This window comes from Pinus tabuliformis, chromosome X (genome assembly GCF_031772625.1).
Source record: "Pinus tabuliformis cultivar Carrire ecotype Pingquan chromosome X, CPIR1, whole genome shotgun sequence".
Taxonomy (NCBI): domain Eukaryota; kingdom Viridiplantae; phylum Streptophyta; class Pinopsida; order Pinales; family Pinaceae; genus Pinus; species Pinus tabuliformis.
In genome coordinates, this window is record NC_142308.1 from 253,215,561 (window position 1) to 253,236,379 (window position 20,819).

General features: G+C 38.0%; 1 protein-coding gene across 2 annotated transcripts in view; it reads left to right on the top strand.

The window, feature by feature from the left end:
- The window catches only part of LOC149139330 (uncharacterized), a 169,666-nt gene that overhangs the window by 74,787 nt on the left and 74,060 nt on the right, over positions 1-20,819 (top strand). For both annotated transcript variants that reach the window (XM_089447296.1, XM_089447295.1), the window contains one exon: positions 5,541-5,658. In XM_089447296.1, the coding sequence (XP_089303422.1) occupies positions 5,541-5,658 (118 nt within the window). The remainder of the gene's footprint in view (positions 1-5,540; positions 5,659-20,819) is intronic.

The window sequence follows — 20,819 nt, forward strand, 5'->3', positions numbered from 1 at the left end:
CGCCACACCTTTTCATGTTATTCTACACACAAAAAGCTTTCCAACGACGCAAGAATCATGTCAATTGGAGTCCGTATGCAAAAGTTATGCCACTCAGAAGTTGACCTTCCTGTTTTCACAACTATAGTTCAGGAGGATGCCGTGTCAGCCCCCATTATTCATGGAAAAAGGGCTAGCCACGTGTTTTTGATGTAGAAGACTTTAGAAGAGTCTATTTTGTAGCTCTAGTTAAGAGTTAATGTAGTCAAACTTAACCACTAGTAGGCTATCGGGTTGTGTTATAACCGAGCCACTAGGAGGAAGAGGCATTCCATTATTTCGGGAGCATTTTGTTCCATAGTTGAGCAAAGATAACCAGGAGAGATAGGAGGTAGAGCACACAGAGAGGATTTGTGCACTGTAGCAGCCCACGGACCACAAACATTACTTCTTTGTATCTGCAGCCATATTTCCAGACAGAGAAAGAGAGTGAAGCGACCTCACCTTCCAGCTAGGTTTTCTCCTAAAAGGGTTTCCTAGAGAGCATATCTTGTGTATTATGTGTGTGTGGGCTTATTTTGTCGTTCTCTACTTTTTTGCTTGATTTACTTTTACATGCATGCACTAATTACAATTAATTTTACAGATCTAGAAATTAAATAAAACTGTAATAGTGTAGAATCTCAGATTTTTAATATAATATTATCAGATCTGTTGTGACGAATTGTCCAGTGGAATATCCACGACAGTTTACAAATCAAGCATGGACTTGTCGAGAATGCCTCTCTCATTGAGAGCGAGTGATGATGAGGTAACATCGTGGATTGACATTCTCCCTGTGTCATTATGACCTTGGTTGGAGAATGTTTTGATAGATTAGATAACATTATGGACAAACATTCTCCCTATGTTATTATGACCTTGATTGGAGAATGGTTCGATGGACAAACATTCTCCCTGTGTCTCTATGACCTTGGTTGGAGAATGGTCTAGTAGAGGACAATATTCTTCTATAAGAAGAATAGTCCTAGAGGCCGCTCAAATGAGTAGGAGACTCCCAACATCATGCTCAAATCTGTTTGTAGAGTGAGCTTATTTGGCATCGGGCCTAGGATGAGGCCTTCGAAGTTTCACCTAGACTATGTATGGGGACTAGTCGTTTGATGGTGAACCAAGACTATGTAAACTAGTCGATGCATATATGTCATGAGTACCATGACTATAAGCTTGGGGTACCAACTACTCTATTGATGCTAGTGATATTGATATTGATGATGATGCTTATCTTAATCTTGATGCTTCCTTAGAGAATTTGTCAAACTTGAGAACATCTAGACCATCATTATGAATATTACCCTAGCTAAGAGGGATTGTTGAATTTTGTAGATATGGTCGGTCTTCATAATTAATATTTTTATCATTGATGTACTTGTAACATTAAATATTTATGTAAAGCATGTTCTTCATGCTCAAAAGAAAATTATGTTCTTCATGTATTTGTCAAAAGAAAATATAAGGCATGTTCTTCATGACCTTCTCAAAAGAAAATTTGAATTTTGAATTTTTGTTTTTGGCTCCACAAGAAGTCCAAGTTGGCCCTCCAGTGATCAAGTCGGCCCAGCCCCTAAGTGGCACCTATTCGACCCCCTCGAAAAGACTATAAATATGCATTCGTTCTCCCTCCAAAGAGGGAATTTAGATCAATCATATCAAGTATAGTTCTGCTCCTCTAAGTGAAGAAGAATAAGGCCAAGACAATGAGAAGAAGTCTGAAGTCAAAGGAGAGAGAAAAGACCTCACACATGTGGAAATTTGACCTTATGCTGCTCTCACGTGTTACTGTTCCTGGTTGAATGTTTCTATGGTCTCATTCTGTGGGTAGCCCGAATTTCTGAGGAAGAGAGGCCAAATTTCAAACCTCTATTGCAGACCTTGATCAAGTTCACATGAGCAGATTGTGGAGGGCTTTGACTTGGATTCTTGGTGGACAGATTTGTTGGTCAATTTGTCTATTGTCTTGACTTTGATGTCTCTCTTGTTGAATTGATTCTGTAAGGAAAGGTTTGTTGGGTTTTTACCCCAGTAGGTTTTCCCAGGGCAAACTTTGTGTTGGCTTTGTGCATTATGATATTTATTGTTCCTTCTACTGTTATGGTTGAATCTATGAAGTGTAATTGCTTGATGAAGGCGTTGTAAATGCTAAAAGAATATATATATATATATATATATATATATATATATATCACAAGTAATTATCAATATTCAGAAATTAGTGCTAATCTATATTGCAGTTGAAATTTCAATGCAACTAATGGGGTTATCCTGGCTTAAGTCATTGCAATTTTCCCTCGCATCAGGTTTGTTGAAGTGACCATTGGGACTTGCAAATTGCATCTACTGTCTCCTAATTCTTCTCCCTTCTTCTAAACCATACATCTTTGTAATGGCAACTTGAAATCGCTTTTTGACCTCTGGATCTTCAATGGGAAGAATTCTACCAAGCTTTGCCACGTACCATTTTGGGTTGAATGCATATGCTGCCATGTGCAAAGGTGTATTCATTTGGTTCCACCTATGCGTTGAATAATGGGTCGAATTTGGGTCATATAGAACTCTAATGAGGGATCTTTATCACAAATGACTGCCATCACTTGACCCAACATACTATCAAAGGTCTCATAGATTTATCCAAGACTAAGTCAGTTTGTGCCAGTGTAAGAATGACCTCAACTATAGGACATTAAAGTGACACCAAATAACTACAATCCATCCACCAATAATTATCCAATATCTGAGCCTTGATTTTCTTCCCCTTCCTCTGTCTTAGATTCTACCCACTTGCTCCAATTTGGAGTCACAACCATGGCCTGCAATGCTAACTGCATCTCCAATATCCTCTCTAATAAAAGAAAATGGCTAGAATATCTGGTGTCCGTAGTCTTGAGGAATTCCTTTCTTGCGTGAGACCTGTACATGGCTAAGGAGGTGTGGTGGTTGCAAATAAATATTTGCACATTTTTTGCAGTTGTCACCAAGCTAGATACCCACTCAAAAGCTAGAGACCCACTCAAATTTTCCAATGTCATTCAGTGCATTGTTGGGTGCATGCACACAATAAGGTGTCCAAAAAACATGCCTATATTTACTCTGAATCATTAATCAAACTGATCTACACAATGCTCCTGCATCTATCACAACTTGTACAACATTTGTAGGCCCAACCTCCTCAATAGTATCACGAAGAAGCTCAAATTGGAAAGTTGCATCTTTGCGTTTTCTAGAACAATCAATAGCTCTAAGAAAGAAAAGCCCCTCTCGGCAGGTAACTATGATGTTGATAAGTGGAGATTTGGCAATGTCTGTCGGTATCCACCCATCCATAACAATAGAACAACCTTTTCCTTTTGCACATTAATATTGGCCACTTGCCTTTCTAAGATCGTTGTCCTCAACTTATGTTCACTCGGGGGCACATATGAGGGTCATGTTGCCACAATTTTTTTGACCATCTCCTTGTTATAAGGAGAGCAACTAACATGGAAAGGAATGCCTTTGGCAAAAAGAAATTTACCAATGGCATCATCTGTATGATCACGATTCAACTTACCATACATCAATACAATAGTTGGCCCACTGCGCAATAACAGGAACCCTTATGTTTGGATGAAGGTACCCCACTCCCAACAGGAAATGGTGGAAACATATGGTCCATGGTTTTCTTTCCTTTTGATTTTCTTTGGGAGCTTATAGATTCTTCCACATTTTGATAAGATTAGGCCATGACATTTTGGCTTGAGAAGGTGCGCTTTGCATCTGCTGCTTTTTTAATCTTCAAAAACTTTGATCTTTGTAGCAGGGTTATTTTTTACATAGATTAACCCCTTTGCCACCTAGACCTAAAAGATGCATCTTGACCTGATTGTAACTCCCAACCCAGGGATGGCCACAAAAATTGCATGTCCAATGGTGTGTCCCACCTCTTTTGCTTCCTAGTTTTGGGTTGGTTGTGGGGTCAACCACTGGATATTTGGTCCAATGCCCCATATCTCCCACCCTCGATGTGCATTGTTATCCCCCAAAATTATTGGAGGGTCTTTAAGCATATTGGGTACACATTCCCATGTACATGAAACTTGCTGTAACATAAGAAAATAGTGGGGTTTCTGCCCACTAGATGTCTATCAGCGACTGTATAGTTTGAAGCATTAAAAAATGCAATGTGGATGACATGTTCTTCCCCATCTCCAACAGAACTGTCTTTAACAATCACAAAGCAATTGGGCATTCTTTACCTGGTTAGAAGCATTAGCAGATTTAAGAAATGTTATTTTCTTGTATAAAAGGAAGAGAAAGTAATGCACTATTTTTTTCCATTGATCTTGCCATGAGGCTTAATATTGCAATCCGCTGTTGCCTTTGAAGAATGATGCTTTTCAAGGATATCAGCTATGTGCTGGCTAGGCATTAGAAGTTGACTCAGAAAATTGGGTCTCAAATGGCAATAACATTGATCTTGTCCTGCAATTATGGGGATACAATAAGACTGAAATGCAGGTCTACTTAAAACCAAAATTACCCAATGGCTATGTTAGCTATGTTGTGGACAAAGTTCATCCGTCTTGTGCTCACTACGCTAGGTGAAATTGCAGGTTTAGTAACAGAGGGAAGAAAAAGCAATTCACAAAACCTGTACTGGTAGGGGCTAGGTTCTTGATCAAGCAGGAAAATGGTGAGAGTGTGATTGTGGAGTTGTAGTCTCTCAAGTGGTGTTTTCAGATGTAGAGGTATACTTGATACAGAAGATAAACCCTGCCCAACTTCAACTCTCAATTTTTGTCTCTATTCTATAGTTTTAACCTTTAATGATGTTTTGGCTTACATTTTCTTGATGAGTAACAACTATAGGCACATATAGGCAGGGTATTTTTTATCATAACAAGGTTGTTTTGCCAGGTAGTTTTTGAAACACTTTTTTCCCTCATTCTGTTTATTTCAAAAATTAAGTTGCATGTTACACCACCACCAAGGTTAAACTAAACTCCTTTCAATTAGAGTTTTTTTGACATTGCTTAACATTATTAATGTTTAGGTAACTTTAAGGGTTGGATAATTCATATTGTATTTTCTGTTACTTTTAATATTTTGCTAATATTCTCTCCTATACTTTCACTGGCACTGGCTTTAAATTCTGGAATGGGATGACTTTGTAGGAACCTTTTCTTAGTGATAAAGGTTTGTGTTAAGAAAGGAGCTAGTGTTATTAAATTTTAATGGTGATTATGCAATGTATGTACAAATGCTGTACTTATTTTTTTGAGGGCTCGTTTTATGTGGAAATGAGTTTTTTATTATGCAATTTAGAGAAGAGGAACAAAGCTTTGTCTTTTTTTGGCACCTGTCTTTGGAAGCTGTACCTTATTTGTAATTACTGGACACTGTCTGAAACTTTATCCTTTCGGGTACCTTCCTGCCAAAAACTTCAATTGTTTTTTTATTATCAGTAGATGACATCACTGTAGTTGGACTGATCACTGATCTGTTTTACATAATCAATGTATCAGGAGAAGACCGTGGACCCTTCTGTGAAGCCAACTGTTCCTTTAGTGGCACGGTCCACAGTGCCCATGTATAATCAGCAAATGCTTCTTGCGGAAAATGATGATGGTATTACTTATGAAGGTCAGTATAGTATTGTTAAAATAAATTACTGGTTTTTACATTGGGGTTGTGGTGATATTTTTAACTTGCAATTCATTATGTATGGGGAAACACATTTTTACATGATTATCGTTTCTTCAACATGTTTAGGTCTTTCCATTTATGTGGCAGCATTAAATAGTTATAACTGATTTATTTATTTACTGTTATATATTTTGCAAAGTTGTGAAGGAACATTTTTCTTTTGACCCCATTTCTTAAATTTTATTTTTTTGGTATTTGATGCTTGAAAACATACATTCCAAACTCAAAAAACTGTAAATGGAGTCATTCCTGGGTGTGTGTGTGTGTGCATGTCATATTTTGTGTAACTTTCGTTTTCTCCTTGCCATTTTGGAAATTCTCTAAAATTTTAAAGCATGTGTGTTGCCTTTACAGGGTATTTACTATTTTGTAAGCTGCTACTTATTTTGATACTAAATGCTGCTACACCGAATTAGACATATTCTTGCAAATATTGAGATTATTTCACAGTATATTATGTGAGTTTTTCAAGTCTAGAATACTATCTGTTGAAAAATTTGTGATATTTTGAGGGGTATGAAAATATTGTGATATTTATCAAAATATCAGGAGATGATGGAAAATATTGGTTGTGTGGGCGGACTTTTTGAAAATTTGGGATTTTTCTGCTCAGTTTGAAGATGATAAAAGAGGATCGTAAACAAAGGGGTTAGTCACCGTCAGTGTTGATAATATCGGTATCGGGAAAATATCGGCAAGGGTCCAAAAAATATCTTATCGGCAATATTGGCGAAAATATCGGCAAAATATCGGCAAATATCGGCAAGCATAAAAAATGCATAATATATTCATTTTTTTTTTTTTTTTTTCAGATTTTTAAACATATAAAGCAATAACAACATGAAATAAACACATTGGCACATAAATATGAAGAAAACACTGATATATATGATGTCAAATAGAAATGATACATCAAAGGCGATACCAAATCCTGCTGATCCCTAATAATTGTCCATTCAAGGACTCAAAGGTGGAGAACCAATACAAAATAACATCACATATATAAAAGTATCTCATCATCATGAGTTATATGTAGCACAACAAATAAAACTAGCAGCTATCTATCTGAAATCACTACCCTCCCCCCCTTTTACGGGAAAACATGATGGGCTGTTTGCCAGGCCTGCCCCTAGTAGTAGGAAGCTCTGACCCTGCCTCTGCACCTAATGTCAAATAATGAGTACTAGGTATGGGGCTATGCTTTCCTATATCTATAGCAGATGGTGTTGATGCTGATGCTCCCGCAGTGTCCTCCTCCTCCTCCTCCTGCTCCTCCTCTGAGTGCTGCTGTTCCTCTGACTCCGAGTCCTCCTCTTGCTGCCCCTGCTCTAATGGATCATCTGCCACTGGCTCTAACCATGAAGGTGACTCCTCCAAGAGGGGCTCCTCAGACTCCACCCTCCACGGAGACAATACATCAATATTGTCTAAGCTAAGTCACATGACATGAGGACACGAGACACGGAGGACACGTAAATACGAGTATTCAATACGAAACACAACGACCTGGAAACAAGACACGGGGGCCACGTTTTTATATATATATATATATATCTATGTTGCCAGGAAACTTGGGTGCGGGGACGGGTGCGGGGACGGGGACGGGGACGGGGACGACATTTTTGGAAACAGGGTGCGTGGGTTCGTCGAGTAATATAATAATATTAAATTTTAATAATTATATTTTATAAATTATAAATTTATAATTAATAATATATATGAAATTTGAATTTGTATATTTTTTCAACTTTAAACAAGAAAACTTTAATGATAATCATTTAAACATGCACATCATTGAACATTCAACATTGACATTGATATTTCAAAATTTATCACCAAAAAACTGTTCTTTTGAATCTTTTCCGTGTAACCATGACATTGTGACAGCTATGTGAGAGAGCTCAAGGCTACTACTAAAACTGAAAATTCAAAATACATACTAGGATAAATGCTAGACTCAGCTATTTTGGTGAAACTTGGGACAAATTTTGTCACACACAGGCTTTAAAATAACTATGCAGCTTAGGTTCATTTGCAAGGATGCCTATCAATGAATCAGGCTGTGGTCGTACAGACCCTTCCTCCTACACAGCCAAGGAGTGTTAGCATTTCTGCCTCCTGCTCTAATTTCAAGACAGCTTCTCTCCTTATTGAAATTGCTCATTCTGGCTGGAGCTTGAGCTTGTAACTTTGCTTTGAATGTTTAGTCTCTCCCATATAAAAACACAATTTTTTCATAGGAGATTCTTCTCAACCTGATAGTGGTCTAGAATTTTCTTGATGTCTAATCATCCACCTGCCCCATGCATGGTGTGCTCTGTGGTAAAGCAATCCCAAAAACAGTGGCAACCTTACCCTTCCACAAAACACGCTTATCAGTCTTTGTTTCCCAATAAAATGCACAGCAGTCATCTGATGGCTCGAGGGATAGTTTGTCTTTGAGTGCGAAGCTCTGCCTGAATATTAATTATATAAACATAAAACATCTTCGCAGTTTTTAGAGATTACTTGGTGTACAAGTCTATAGAGACCATATATGATTTAGGCATATTTTCCTAGTTTTAATCTAACATGATGTTATCAGAATGCTGTGAGAAATTGGCAGATTTGATACTTAATTTAGCCATTGTCCAAAATAGCCCTTCGCCATTTAGCAGCGTCAGCTGATTACAGCTTATGGCTTGTCTCAATCCTACTTTCTATTTGACCGAAAATGTCTGAACCTGTATGTGTGCATTTACAGTTTATAATTTGATGGTTATTTGGCTCGGGAATGAATGTTTCATTCCAAATTGATTTACAAGAATTCTTAAAAAACAAGACTTGTAAAAAACTTAAAAAACTGGGTGCGGGTACCCGTGCAACACAGGTTTTGATGGTAAGGACCGTGGAAGAATGTTTCATTCCAAATTGATTTACAAGAATTGATTTAGGGATTTTTAGGTTTTGTTATAAGTTTTACCTTTGTTATAAGTTATTTTTTAAATTTAAAAAAAAAAAATTATTTGAAAATTGAATTTTTAATATAGTTTTTTTATGAAGAACCCAAAGAACCCAACCCGAAGAACCCGAAGAACCCGAAGAACCCAAGAACCCGTTAAAGGAAAAGAACCCAATTTTTTTTTTTGAAGAACCCGGTTCTTCATGGAAGAACCTGGTTCTTCTGGGTTCGTCTGGGAAGAACCCGTACCCGAATCCGGTACTTGGGTGCGGGAACCCGGGACGGGTTCGAGAACCCCACCCCCGGGTGCGGGTACCCATGCAACACAGATATATATATACCAAAATATAGTTTTTTATCCATATTAAATTGCAGGTTGCAACTTATCTAATCAAATTAAAATATAATTACTTCTCAAAGTTCATAGTTCACTTTAAAAAAAAATAGAATCAAAATTTACCATTTAGAAATTAGAATGTGATATGCTTGGTCTTGATTCTTGAATATTCAATGTTCATTGTTCATGTACAACTTACAAGCACATAAGAAAATAACTAAAGTCTAATCCTATTGATTTCCTCTGCCCCTCTTGCGAGAAAATGCCACAGCTTTCCCTTTCCCTCTAGATGTAGATGCTGGTGCTGGTGGAGTTGGCAATGGAGTTTGCTATGCTCTAGAAGCTGAAGAACTAGAAGTAGGAGCTATAGGAGGTAGACCACGTCCTCTACTGGTGGCAGGGGTAGCCCGGGCAGGTGGTGTCACCTGGAAACATTACAATTTCCCAATCCTGAAATCCTAATAAACTGATAAGTCTGCTGCATTTTGAATGAAATCTAAAATTCTACTTTCTCCATATGAAATCCAATGAGGCCGGAACCACTCTCAAACATCCTGAGTCATTTCATGGTAATGTTAAAAATTTAAGTAAAAGGAAGAAAATGAAGATTAAGGAGAATGTCACTTTTACTTTAAGAATTTAACATTACCATGAATAGCATATCAATAATAGGGCCTAGAACGCTCAAACCCTCCTTGGCAGCAACCACATAGCTCTCCCCTTCCTTCTCCAGCAATCATAAATGAAAATGATATGAAAAGAAACCAAAATCGGATTTTTATAGGCCGTGCAGAATTTTTTTACAATCACCGGGCGATATTTTCGATTGTCGCACGATATTTTCCGAAATATCGGCGATATATCGGCTCGCCGAAAATATCGCGATATTTCCGAATATCGCCGATATCTCAGCGATATTATCAACACTGGTCACCGTTACCTTTGCCTTAAAAGGGGGGACGGAGAGGGGGTTACTTTAGATTTTAGAAGATGAAAAGAATAATGTTGCAAACATAGCAAACTCATCCTCCAATCTGGTGGACAAGTCATCAATATCTGCCAATGTTGCGGTCTGCTTCTCTTGCTTGTCCTTCTTTCTCTTCAGACACTGGCTGACGTAGTGACCAAGCTCACCACATCTGAAGCACTTGACCTTTGACATATCTTTCTTCTTCTTCTCTCCTATTGAGACTTGTCCTTGATTGTGACCCTTCTTCGCTTTTCCCTTACCTGCAAGGGCTACTTTATCTTCAAGGGCTACTTTATCTTCTTCCTTTTCCACCTTTGGTCCCTTGCCACTATTGCTGGTAGAACCATTTGCAAGGTTGAGTCTTAACTCCTTCTGAGTGAAGTCACTCCATAGGTTCTTCCAACCTAGAAGTGTGTCTCGTCCATAAATCACTTGGATGAGTGTATGGCACTCCTTGGTGAACCCGTTGAGAGCTGTGCGCACCAACTCACTATTTGATTGTGTTTCTCCAATGGTTGCAAGTTCATCTATGACCGTCTGAATCTTGGTGAGATAGGATATAACATTTTTGCCCTTATGCATTTTGACCGTTCTCAACTTCTCTTTGAGAATCATCTTCCAATTCTCAGATGGATCCTTGTACAGATTCACGATGACATCCCACATATCCTTTGCTGTATTCTTGTTTGCAATATGTAGGACGATATGATCCTGAACTTCGTCTAGGGCTGTCCTCTTGGCTTTGGGCATCTCCTTGAATTCCCGTAACTAGGTAGGATCTGTCAGTTCAGTTAGAACTGTTGTCATGAATTCTTTCAAACAATGCTCATCCAATAGAAATTGCATTGTGGCCTCCTAGATGCCAAAGTTAGATGCCCTGTCTAACCTGCCCTGATCTTTGAGTCCTACTATGGCCATCTTTGCGAGACTCAAATAAATTGGAGAACTATACGCTAGGAAATTTCCTTCTCCTTTCGACAAATTAACTTTCACTGCCCCTTGCTACTTTCACTCTTGCTTGCAACTAGATATCGCAACCCGCATTGGACCCTACAACTCACAATGGACTGCATAGTACTACCTCTGGGAACCCTTTTTGACACTATCACTGCTAGCTGTTGAACACTGACGCTGCTCGCTCTACCTTCGATCTGGTACTGGCACGCAATTTGTTACCTCTGCAACACACACTGGTTAACAATGTAACTCGAACTGGCAATCGAACTATCTGCAATTGGTCTCTTCTACTGGAAATCATGGTCTCCTTTCTTGCTATTGGAGAACTGGAAATCCTCTGTGAATTTTTTGGAAATTCCCTCACTATGTGCTTTTCTCTTCCTTGCCCTGCACTGATCTGCAATTGCAAAACGATCGCTGCAAAATCATTGCGCTAGATCTGCTATGCAAATTAATTGATCCACTCACCAGAAACCCTCTCCAACAATCCTACTGCTTGTTGCTACTGCTCCTGAGCCAAATCGAGCTTTTTCATCACCTTGAACTGGAAATCTGTTTTTTGCCTCCAGCAATTCTCCTTGCCTGGGTGGCCTACGCAGATCTAAAACTCTATGCTTCAAATCTCCCTTTGAAACTGCATACTTTCAATTCCTTTTGCCTAGAGCCTTTGATTTGATCTTTGACGCTCTGATACCATGTGAAAATCCCTGAATGCAACTATTGAAGATTTATCTTCTAACTGTTAGCAGTTTATTGGTATTTTGTTAATTATTTGTAGAAAATAATGATAAATTCATTGATGCATTCTTCACAATAAACCCCGGAAAAACCCAGAAGGGAAAACCAGTGCAACATATGAGGGTTTTATTATTAAGTAGCAATTTAAGAGAATTATTACAACTGGTTGTCCAACTGGCAAAATTTTGACAATCTACTGATCACTACTAGCAAAATATATTGGAGATAAAAAATATCCCTTTGTAAACCAACTCGGCCTCTCTCCAGCGACTCACACTTCCTAGCAACTCATATTGATGGACTGGTAATGTGTAATTTTGGCCTTTGGAAATTCATACAACACCAAATCTGCCCCTAGGTGGGATGTCTAGGCTCCCTTTGCCTCTGGAATCAATTCGTTCATTCAGTTAGAAAAATATGAATCAAATAAGCAATTAATTTGGTTTATAATATCAGAAAATGGAAACCACATCAAAATTGCTCCATGCTATTTTGCGCCGCAAGTTTCAAAAATCTACAAAGGTAGAGGGCTTGACCACAAAGATCCTTTTGCAGCCTTAAAAGCAGATATTGTAACACGTTCTCAGCTATGTGAAGTCCTTATAGTGGGTGATTTCAATGTTAGGACTGCAAGTGAGCAAGCTAGCATTCTTTGCTGTAAAGAAGATTGCGACCCTATTTGGCTTATAGAAGAGAGTAATCATCAGTGGGAAAGAATTTCAGAGGACAAGGGCTGCAATCTCTTTGGTGAACAATTGCTTACTCTATGTGGGGCCTTTGATTTAGTCATTTGTAATGGCTTGACTAGATGGGCAAAGTCTGGTAATTTCACTTGCAATACTTACAATGGAGCAAGTGTAGTAGATTATGTAATTTTCTCGCATGGTTTGTGTGAGAAAATGGAGGAAGTTTTGATTGGAGATCAGCGATGGAACTTAAAATTAGATCACAAGCCAATTTATTTTTCTCTTGGATTGGAAAGAAACAATTAGAGTAAAAATTCAGCATGTCCAACAAAATCTCCCAAACGGCATAATTCTTTTCACTCCAGAAAATTGTAATACCTTCAAAATGACGCTAGAGAGGCTCTTTGAGAAGGAGAAAATCACAATTCATGGCCTTGATAGTCATGAATCAACACATTTAATTCAATGCGGACTTGTAGAGTGCAAAAGAGCAAAAATTAAGAAGTTTGAAACAAATTGCCTTCCGGTTAATGCTTGGTTTGACGAGGAATGCAAAACGGCAAGGAGAATGTGGAACGAGTCAAACAAGGATAACATAAAGCTTGAAGCTTACAAGCAGTTATTAAGCAAGAAAAAGGTTGATATCATGGTTTCAAGGAGGGAAGAATTAATCTTCCTTGGGAAAAATAATCCCAAATTATTTTGGAAGGAGCTCCAACCGAGAAAGATACAAATTGGAAATAGTATTACAACTTCTAAATGGTTTGATTATGCAATACAACTCTATGAGCAAGATCCCAAGGTTGACCCTCCCCCCTTGGTCCACATTGATACTGAACTCTTCACGGCGCAAGAAGTAGAGATGGGTATCAAGAAGTTGGGTGTTGGAAAAGCGAAAGACTTAGCTGAACTCCAAGCAGAATATCTAAAGTGGTGTTCAAAGATCCTTGCACCTCACACTACAAAAAATTTCAACAACATCATACAACAGGGGCTCCCTAGAGATTGGACAACTAGTCTGGCAATACCTCTTTTCAAGAGCGGTGACGTCAATAATCCCTTCAATAATAAGTCCGTCAGGATAAACCTTTGTTTGCAAAGCTATTTGGAAGCATGCTAGAAAATAAAATTAGCAAGTGGGTAGAAGAAAGAGATAAGCGTGCTAAAGGGAAACCAACTTTTAGACCTAAACATTCCACAGTTGATCATTGTATAACTTTAAGGCACATCATTGAAAAAGTTTGGGAGAGAAATGAAAAAAGTATTTTGTTGCCTTGTTGATTTCAGAAAAGCGTTTGACATGGTTCCTAGGGATAAGCTTTGGCACAGAATGGAGGAACTTGGGGGTTCCTAAACATTTGAGAGCAGCTGTGCATAGGCTGTATGAAGAAGTGAAAGTCAAAATTAGAACTTCAACAGGCATTTCTGAAAGTTTTAGAAGCGATATCGGGGTCAAGCAAGGTTGTCCCTTGTCTCCTACCCTTTTTGGTTTATATATCGACAAGGTTGAGTGGTTAAATTCGCAAGTGGGTGATGGTATCTATTTGGGCAAGTTTGTTATAAGGCTTCTTTTGTATGCAAATGACTTCTTCCTGATTGCTAAATCGGCTCTTGGTTTGCAAGAGCACTTACTATCCCTTGAACATTTTTGTAGAAGTGTGGGGATGCAAGTCAATATCAGCAAAATGAAAGTAGTGGTTTTCTCTAAAAAAAGAAAACATAACTAGCATAAGTTCTACTTTGAAGGCAACATTCTGGAAGAAGTTGCGGATTACAAATACCTCGGAATTGACTTCAACAAAAATCTAAGTTGAGATGGTTGTAGAAAGAAAAGAACTTTGGGGTGTTGGAAAGCATTTTATGCTTTTCAAAATGGGTGTAGAGAGGCAGAGTTATGGGACTGGAAAACCAATCAAACTCTTTTTGGGCTTCTAGTGATTCCAGTGATTCTCTATGGTTGTGAACTATAGCCCAACAATACATCAACAATACATCTGGCATGCAGTGGAGACAAATTGAGAAAATTCAGAAACGTTTGATTACAAACAAATTCAAGATTAAAAGTGCAGTTCCTTATGCTATCGTTAAGTGAAATAGGGGCTTCTCCTATTGAAGCAATTGCTATGATGCGAGTCATAAGGTATTTAAAAAAAATGAGCAAATGGAAGAGAGTAGATGGCCTAAGGTTGTCTTTAATGATAGATTGTGCAACAGAAAAAAAATTGGATGCAACAAAATAACAAATGGTTTAGTAAATGGGGTATTTGCTTGCAGACGTGTCCTATAAACAACAGAGAGATAAAATCTTTTTTTATGGATAAGTTCCACAAGTGTACTTGGGATAAGGAGCTAGGAAGAAAGAAAAAAGTACTATATTGAAGTGTTTAATCCCACTCATAGTCATCAACCAAAAGCATACATAGAGGCCAATATCTCTTGGAGAGCCAAAATTCTTATTGCTCAATTAAGGACTAATTCTCATCAACTCCGTTGTGAAACAGGGTAGTGGAAAAGGCTAAAAGAAGTGTGGGAAGAAAGAGTATGCATTTGTTGTTCTTCTGGAAAAGTGGAAACAAAAAAGCGTTTCATTTTATAATGCGAGGCCTTCAAAGACAACAGGGAAAGTTATGTAGATATGCTGGCAGTTAGCTCTTGGAATAATCTATTTAGCGAGGGGTTTGTCGAGAAGCTAGGAGCATTTATTGTGAAGCTTCACAAAAAAAGGGTTGAATACATCAAGCAAATGTAGAAGCGATCTGTCCCATAGGCTATCTTTAGCCTCGTGGATGTTAAAATAATTTCTTCTTCTTCTTCTGCCTTTCGGACCCTGATCTGGATACTGACAACTGAAATGAGTCTCTTCCTGCAACTCACACGAGGGTTTCTGGCTATTCGTACTGCTCTGTACGACCTCCTCTGCAGATAATTCCCACTCCTCTTTCTTGCCTATCAGACACTGGAAATACTAAGGAAATCCTCCTCCAGAATATCTGCTCCCAAATCTTTGTTGCTCCTTCGCTCTCTAATGCTTCCCTAGCTTTAACTATGCCCCACTAAATACCTGCAACTGAGTAGTTGAACTGCGCAAATGTTTTCTGTTCTTCCTGATACCTCTTCTCCAAGCCCTCGACTTGCTCTTATAATCTTTTGTTGGACCTCCAACGACCAAGATCTAATCCCTATCAATGGCTTATATCACTTTGTCTCCATCAATAGAGGTCTCTAAAGCAAAATCGAATTACCTTAATTAACTTTAGTTTACCACTTTTCCTAAGTTAGACGTAGGAAATAATTTAATTATGGCAAATTAATTTAATTAAGGTGTTTCCCAAGCTTATCTCATGAAACCTTTTCTAGGTTTTGGAAATCTCGTGTTCCTTATCCTCTTAGCATCATCTGAACTAGAACACCTGTCTGCTGCTATCAAATCCATAAAAAACTAATAGAATCGTCATCTTGGCAACCTCCACAATGTACCTATTCTTTCTTTCAGCAAACTCCATTAAGGAGGCCATGGAAGCAAAATACAAGGACAAGAGGTGGACCAAAAAATAAAACAAATAATAATAATCAAGGGAGAAAAATATGAAGTACTTATCTCTTGATTAAGGAAGAAATTGCTAAGGATTGTCAACTCTCTCTTTAGCAAATCTATAAGAGAGTGTTGGAAACCTGGCATGTGCCTAGAGGCATAATTGTCCTCAAACATTATCGGTAGTAATTCCTAAAGGAAGAATTCCTTTGACTTATTCTGAGGTGGATGCTCATCATCATCATCATCATCATCATCAACATTGGTTGTTGATGCATGCTCCTTTCCTTCCTTTTCTTCTCAGGACACTGGGAGGCATAGTGTCCAAAATTATGACAAATGAAGCACTTGACCTTTGACATATCCTTCTTCTGATCCTGAATAGGAGCAGGTCTTCTACCTGTATTCTTCTTATCAAACATTCCAAAGTTCCAACTTCCTTTTTTCTGTGTGAGTTGCAAGAGCTCGGGTTTCTTCATCCTACAGATTCTGTAAGCTATTGCTAGATAGCAATATGGTCTCTTCTTGGACACAATTAGTCCATAGATTATCAAACTTGGGCAGTTTTTCTCGTGCACAAATTCCCTGAATAAATGGCTCCCATGAGGAGGGAAATTCGTTGAGTCACTATAACAAGCTCTGTACCATCAATGGTATCTCCAATTGCTACAAGCTCATCTCTGATTTGGAAGACTCTCATGGGATATGAGACATCTAGTCATCATGACATTATGGAGATGATTTCTCAAGATTAACTTCCGACTAGTGTTGCTGCTCTCATACAATTCACCAGAGCATGATATACTTTATTGGTAGTCTTCAATGCAACAACATGAGGAATCAATTCGTCCTTTATGGAATCTACCAAGATTCTCTTATCCTTGGCTTCATTATTCTTATACTTGACTTTCTCCTTAGCTCCCTCTAGTTCTGGAATAACTTTCTCCACATGATCCCAAAACTCATTCTCTTCCATGATAAGGAGTATCCTGGTTTTTCGAGATCTGAAGTTGATGGCACCATCTAACCTGTCTTCAGCACTGAGACTTGGTGCCATTTTGACAAGAGATCAAAAACCAATCAAGCTGCTAAATACTTGTCTCCTAGGCTAACTTCAATGGCTGCTCTTTCAACAAAGCTTTGAAATCATTTGAATTTTCTACAAGGTGAGTAATATAATAGTATTTTTTGCCAAATAATTACTTCCTAATGATTTTCACACATTATTCTTATGCCACAATAAAGATCATAGAAAGACAACCATGCATAATCAAGAATAAATTTTACCCTGGGAAACCCAAGCTTGGGAGAAAACCCAAAAAATTTTCTTTAGGAGAAATTATTCTTCAACGAGGTTTACAAATCAAATTTGTATAGAAATTTGTGCCAAGTACTAATCCAAATACTAATCAAAACTTGGTCAAAGTAGCAATAGGTTAATGTTGGTCAAACCAGCGAAAATGCTCAGAAGTCAAACAGTCTACTTGCGGTCAAAGTTTGACCTCGTGTCTCCTATAGTCTAGACTCTACTGTGGTCAAATTCCTACACATGGGTGGCCCTCCTGCAACTCTGGTCGTGTACATACATTGGTTTACTTAATGACAGTAGCATACAGAAATCTGAATAAGAAATTGAAAGGTTTAAGTGAGTTTTAAAATACTAATTCACCCCCCCCCAATCATTTTTCCCAATGTGACATCTCATTTTTCTCCACTAAGCAAGTGAGTTTCTTCTTCATCTTTCTAAGATCTCTTGGACAACCGCACGTGTGGATAAAAGGAGGACGAGTTCACAATTTTATCGAGCTATTTCTCTCTCTCTTTGATCGAGCCCAGTTAACTAACTTTTCATTTATTTCATCATCTGATTAACTTGAACCAATTCATCATTACTTCATTAAACATTAATTAAACATTAACCATGAACAATAAGAGCAGAATAAACCATCACACATAAGTAACACAACAACACATGAGGACACCAGGGTTTTGTTGAAAAATGTGTAACTAGGTTCGGTCTTCATAAGTATGAAATGTATTCTTGTAACTTATAAAATGAAAAGAATTTATTATGGGAGCATGGGTTTCATGCTCAAGATCTTTTATTTTATAGGTCAAGCACCCATTGAGTTGTTCTAGGGTTTGTCCTAGGTTTAAGAGTCATTGTCATATATTGAAGACCCCATGGGCACATTGTATATTGTAAAGATTTTTTTTTTTTTGGTCTTTAAAGTGTCAAAATGCCCTCCAAGATCAAGTCGGCCTAGAAGCTGTCAAGTCAGCCTACATGAAGAGCCACGTCTACCTTTGAAGAAGCCTATATACAGAGTGGAACTTTTTGAAGGAAGTGTAACTAGGTTCGGTATTCATAAATGTAATTTTGACATTTGTATTTATTCAAGAAAAGAGAAATTATTTTTATATTATTTGTGAATGAGTTTCTTGCTCATTGAAGTAGGTCAAGCACATGTTTAAGTGCTTGTAAGAAGTCAAAGAGTTAATGTATTTATGTAAGGCCCATAGAGGCCCGAGGGTCTATCTCTAGAAGGAAGAAAGGAAGGTCTATCTCTAGACAAGCAACAGAGAAGGAGGACGAAGTGTTGTGTAGCAAAGTGTAGGAAGGAGGAACTCTGTGCTGGGAACAAAGTGTAGAATAGAGGAAGGACTTGACTTGTGCTTGGAGGACATCCTAGTCAAGGGTATAGGGTTTGGCATTTGATCAATAAGAAGCTTCAATAAGAGAAACTTACCAAAGGGTTTTCCTCTCTAAGAGAGAGAGGTTTTGGCCCTAGTATAGAGCCAACATCTGTGTTCTTGTCTTTATGTTTTTGGTAGCAGTTTGATGAAACACACACACTAATAATAAGAAGAAGATCAAGCTAAGATAATTGTAAAAGTGCTTCACAAATTGTTATCAAGTAGTGAAGAATCCTAATATACACCTAATTGCCCTTGATTCTTCAACATGGTTTCAGAGCTAAGGTGACACATCAAGGAAAGGGCAACTCAAGAATACTCATCAAGGATGAACATCTCCAAAAGTTGAAGCATCAAGCCAAGAAGTTTCAATCACTTCAAGACCAAGAAGGTCTACTATCTATTATTCATCAAGGAAGACTACAAAGCAAGAAGAAGAGCCTTATACAAAGGCACCTACAAGAAGAGCCAATCAAAGCAGGACCTACATCAAGCTACAAGTCATCAAGAAAATCTCATCATCAAGCAAGCCCACTTGGAGAAAGCAACTTGAAGAACATCAAGATGTAAGGAAGGCAAGCCATCAAATCTCCAAGGAGAAAGCAAGTCTACATGTCAAAATCTATCAAGTAAGTATATGGCCCCTTCTGAATATACATCAATGTCTTTTTGCAAGGAAAGCAACAAATTGGTAGGTACCAATAACTTTCTTGCATGGAAGAAGATGACTGATTTACTTCTCAAGGAGAATGAACTCCTAGAACACAAAGGGAATGCCACTATTCCTGCTAAGGAACAAACTCAAACCTTAGCCAAGTATAATAAGGATGAGACAAGAGCTCAAAGGATTCTAATAGAATCCATCAAAGACTCTCTCATTCCTTATGTCTCCAAACTTGAAACATCAAAAGAAATCTATGATAAACTAGTAGAGCTATTCTCGGTAAGCACAGCTAGAGAAGTGATATCTCTACGAAATGAATTGTACAAGATGAAGATATCAAAGGAAGGAATAGCTCCCTACTTCATGAATATCTTTGAGATGAGGGATCAACTTCAAGAGCTAGGGAAAGTTACGTCCGACAAGGAAATGACAATTGTAGTACTCAATGCTCTACCTGAGGATTGGGGCAACTTCACATCAAGCATATATGCAAAGAAGGAAGCCACTCCACTAAGTGAAATGTGGTCTTTGTGCAAGATAGAAGAAACAAGAATCAAAGCAAAAGAGGATGTGGGATCAAAGGAGTAAGCATTTGCTACCATGGCCAAGAGAAAGGGAAAATTTGGCAAATTTGGTCCACAAAGAACAAACAACAAAGAGATGTCCAAAATCCAATGCTATGGATGCCAAGAATATGAACACTACAAAAGGAATTGTCTTAAACTAAAGAAGGACAACAATGACAAAAGAAAAAGGGAAGAAGCTCATGTGACTCAAGAAACGAAAGAAGAAGACATGAAGCAAAAGAAGGAAGATCCTCTGGATCTCTACTATGACTAAGTCTACTTCTTTACTTAAAGTCTTCTTTCAAAGTCTTGAGTAGGATAGGAGCATGTTGGCATAAAATTAAATTGCATGACTGGAAAGCATGATGTACATAGAGTTCAAAATACTCATGTAGAAGGAGCATTTATAATAGATATAAATGCATGGTTAGAAATATCTTCTAGAATATAGGAGCATGATAGATATAGCTCAAGATATTAATGTAGAAGGAGCATAACTAGAATAGGACCTCATCCACAATGAAAGAAAATTGATCATGATTAAGAATCTTAGAAGACCTCCATCATCAAAAGGAAAGAAACATTTGTAGGGTAAGGGTCTTTAAGATCCTATGATCGAACCTTCAAAAGAAGATTCATAAACAAAGGTAGATGTCTCATTGGGAATCCCATTCATGGGATTCAAGAAAAGGATGATATGCAGGCAAGCTAAGATGAAGCGAGAAGGGCCACACCAAGGACAACCAAATGAACCTACGATGATCAAAGGAGAATCAAGATGAGGTATGTATGCATCAAGTTTAGTCATGTTATCATATGTATATTATTGTCATGGGAATAGTTTTGTAACGTGATCAAGAAGGAAAGAATCTCTTTCACAAATGACATGCTCGAAGGCATGTACTACAATGCAATGAAGGTCAACAAAAGGAAATACTCACATAAGGAGTATAAGATTACTGACTAAGAAGCAAGTGAAGAAGGAATCCTGACTAGTCTTAGAAGTAAGA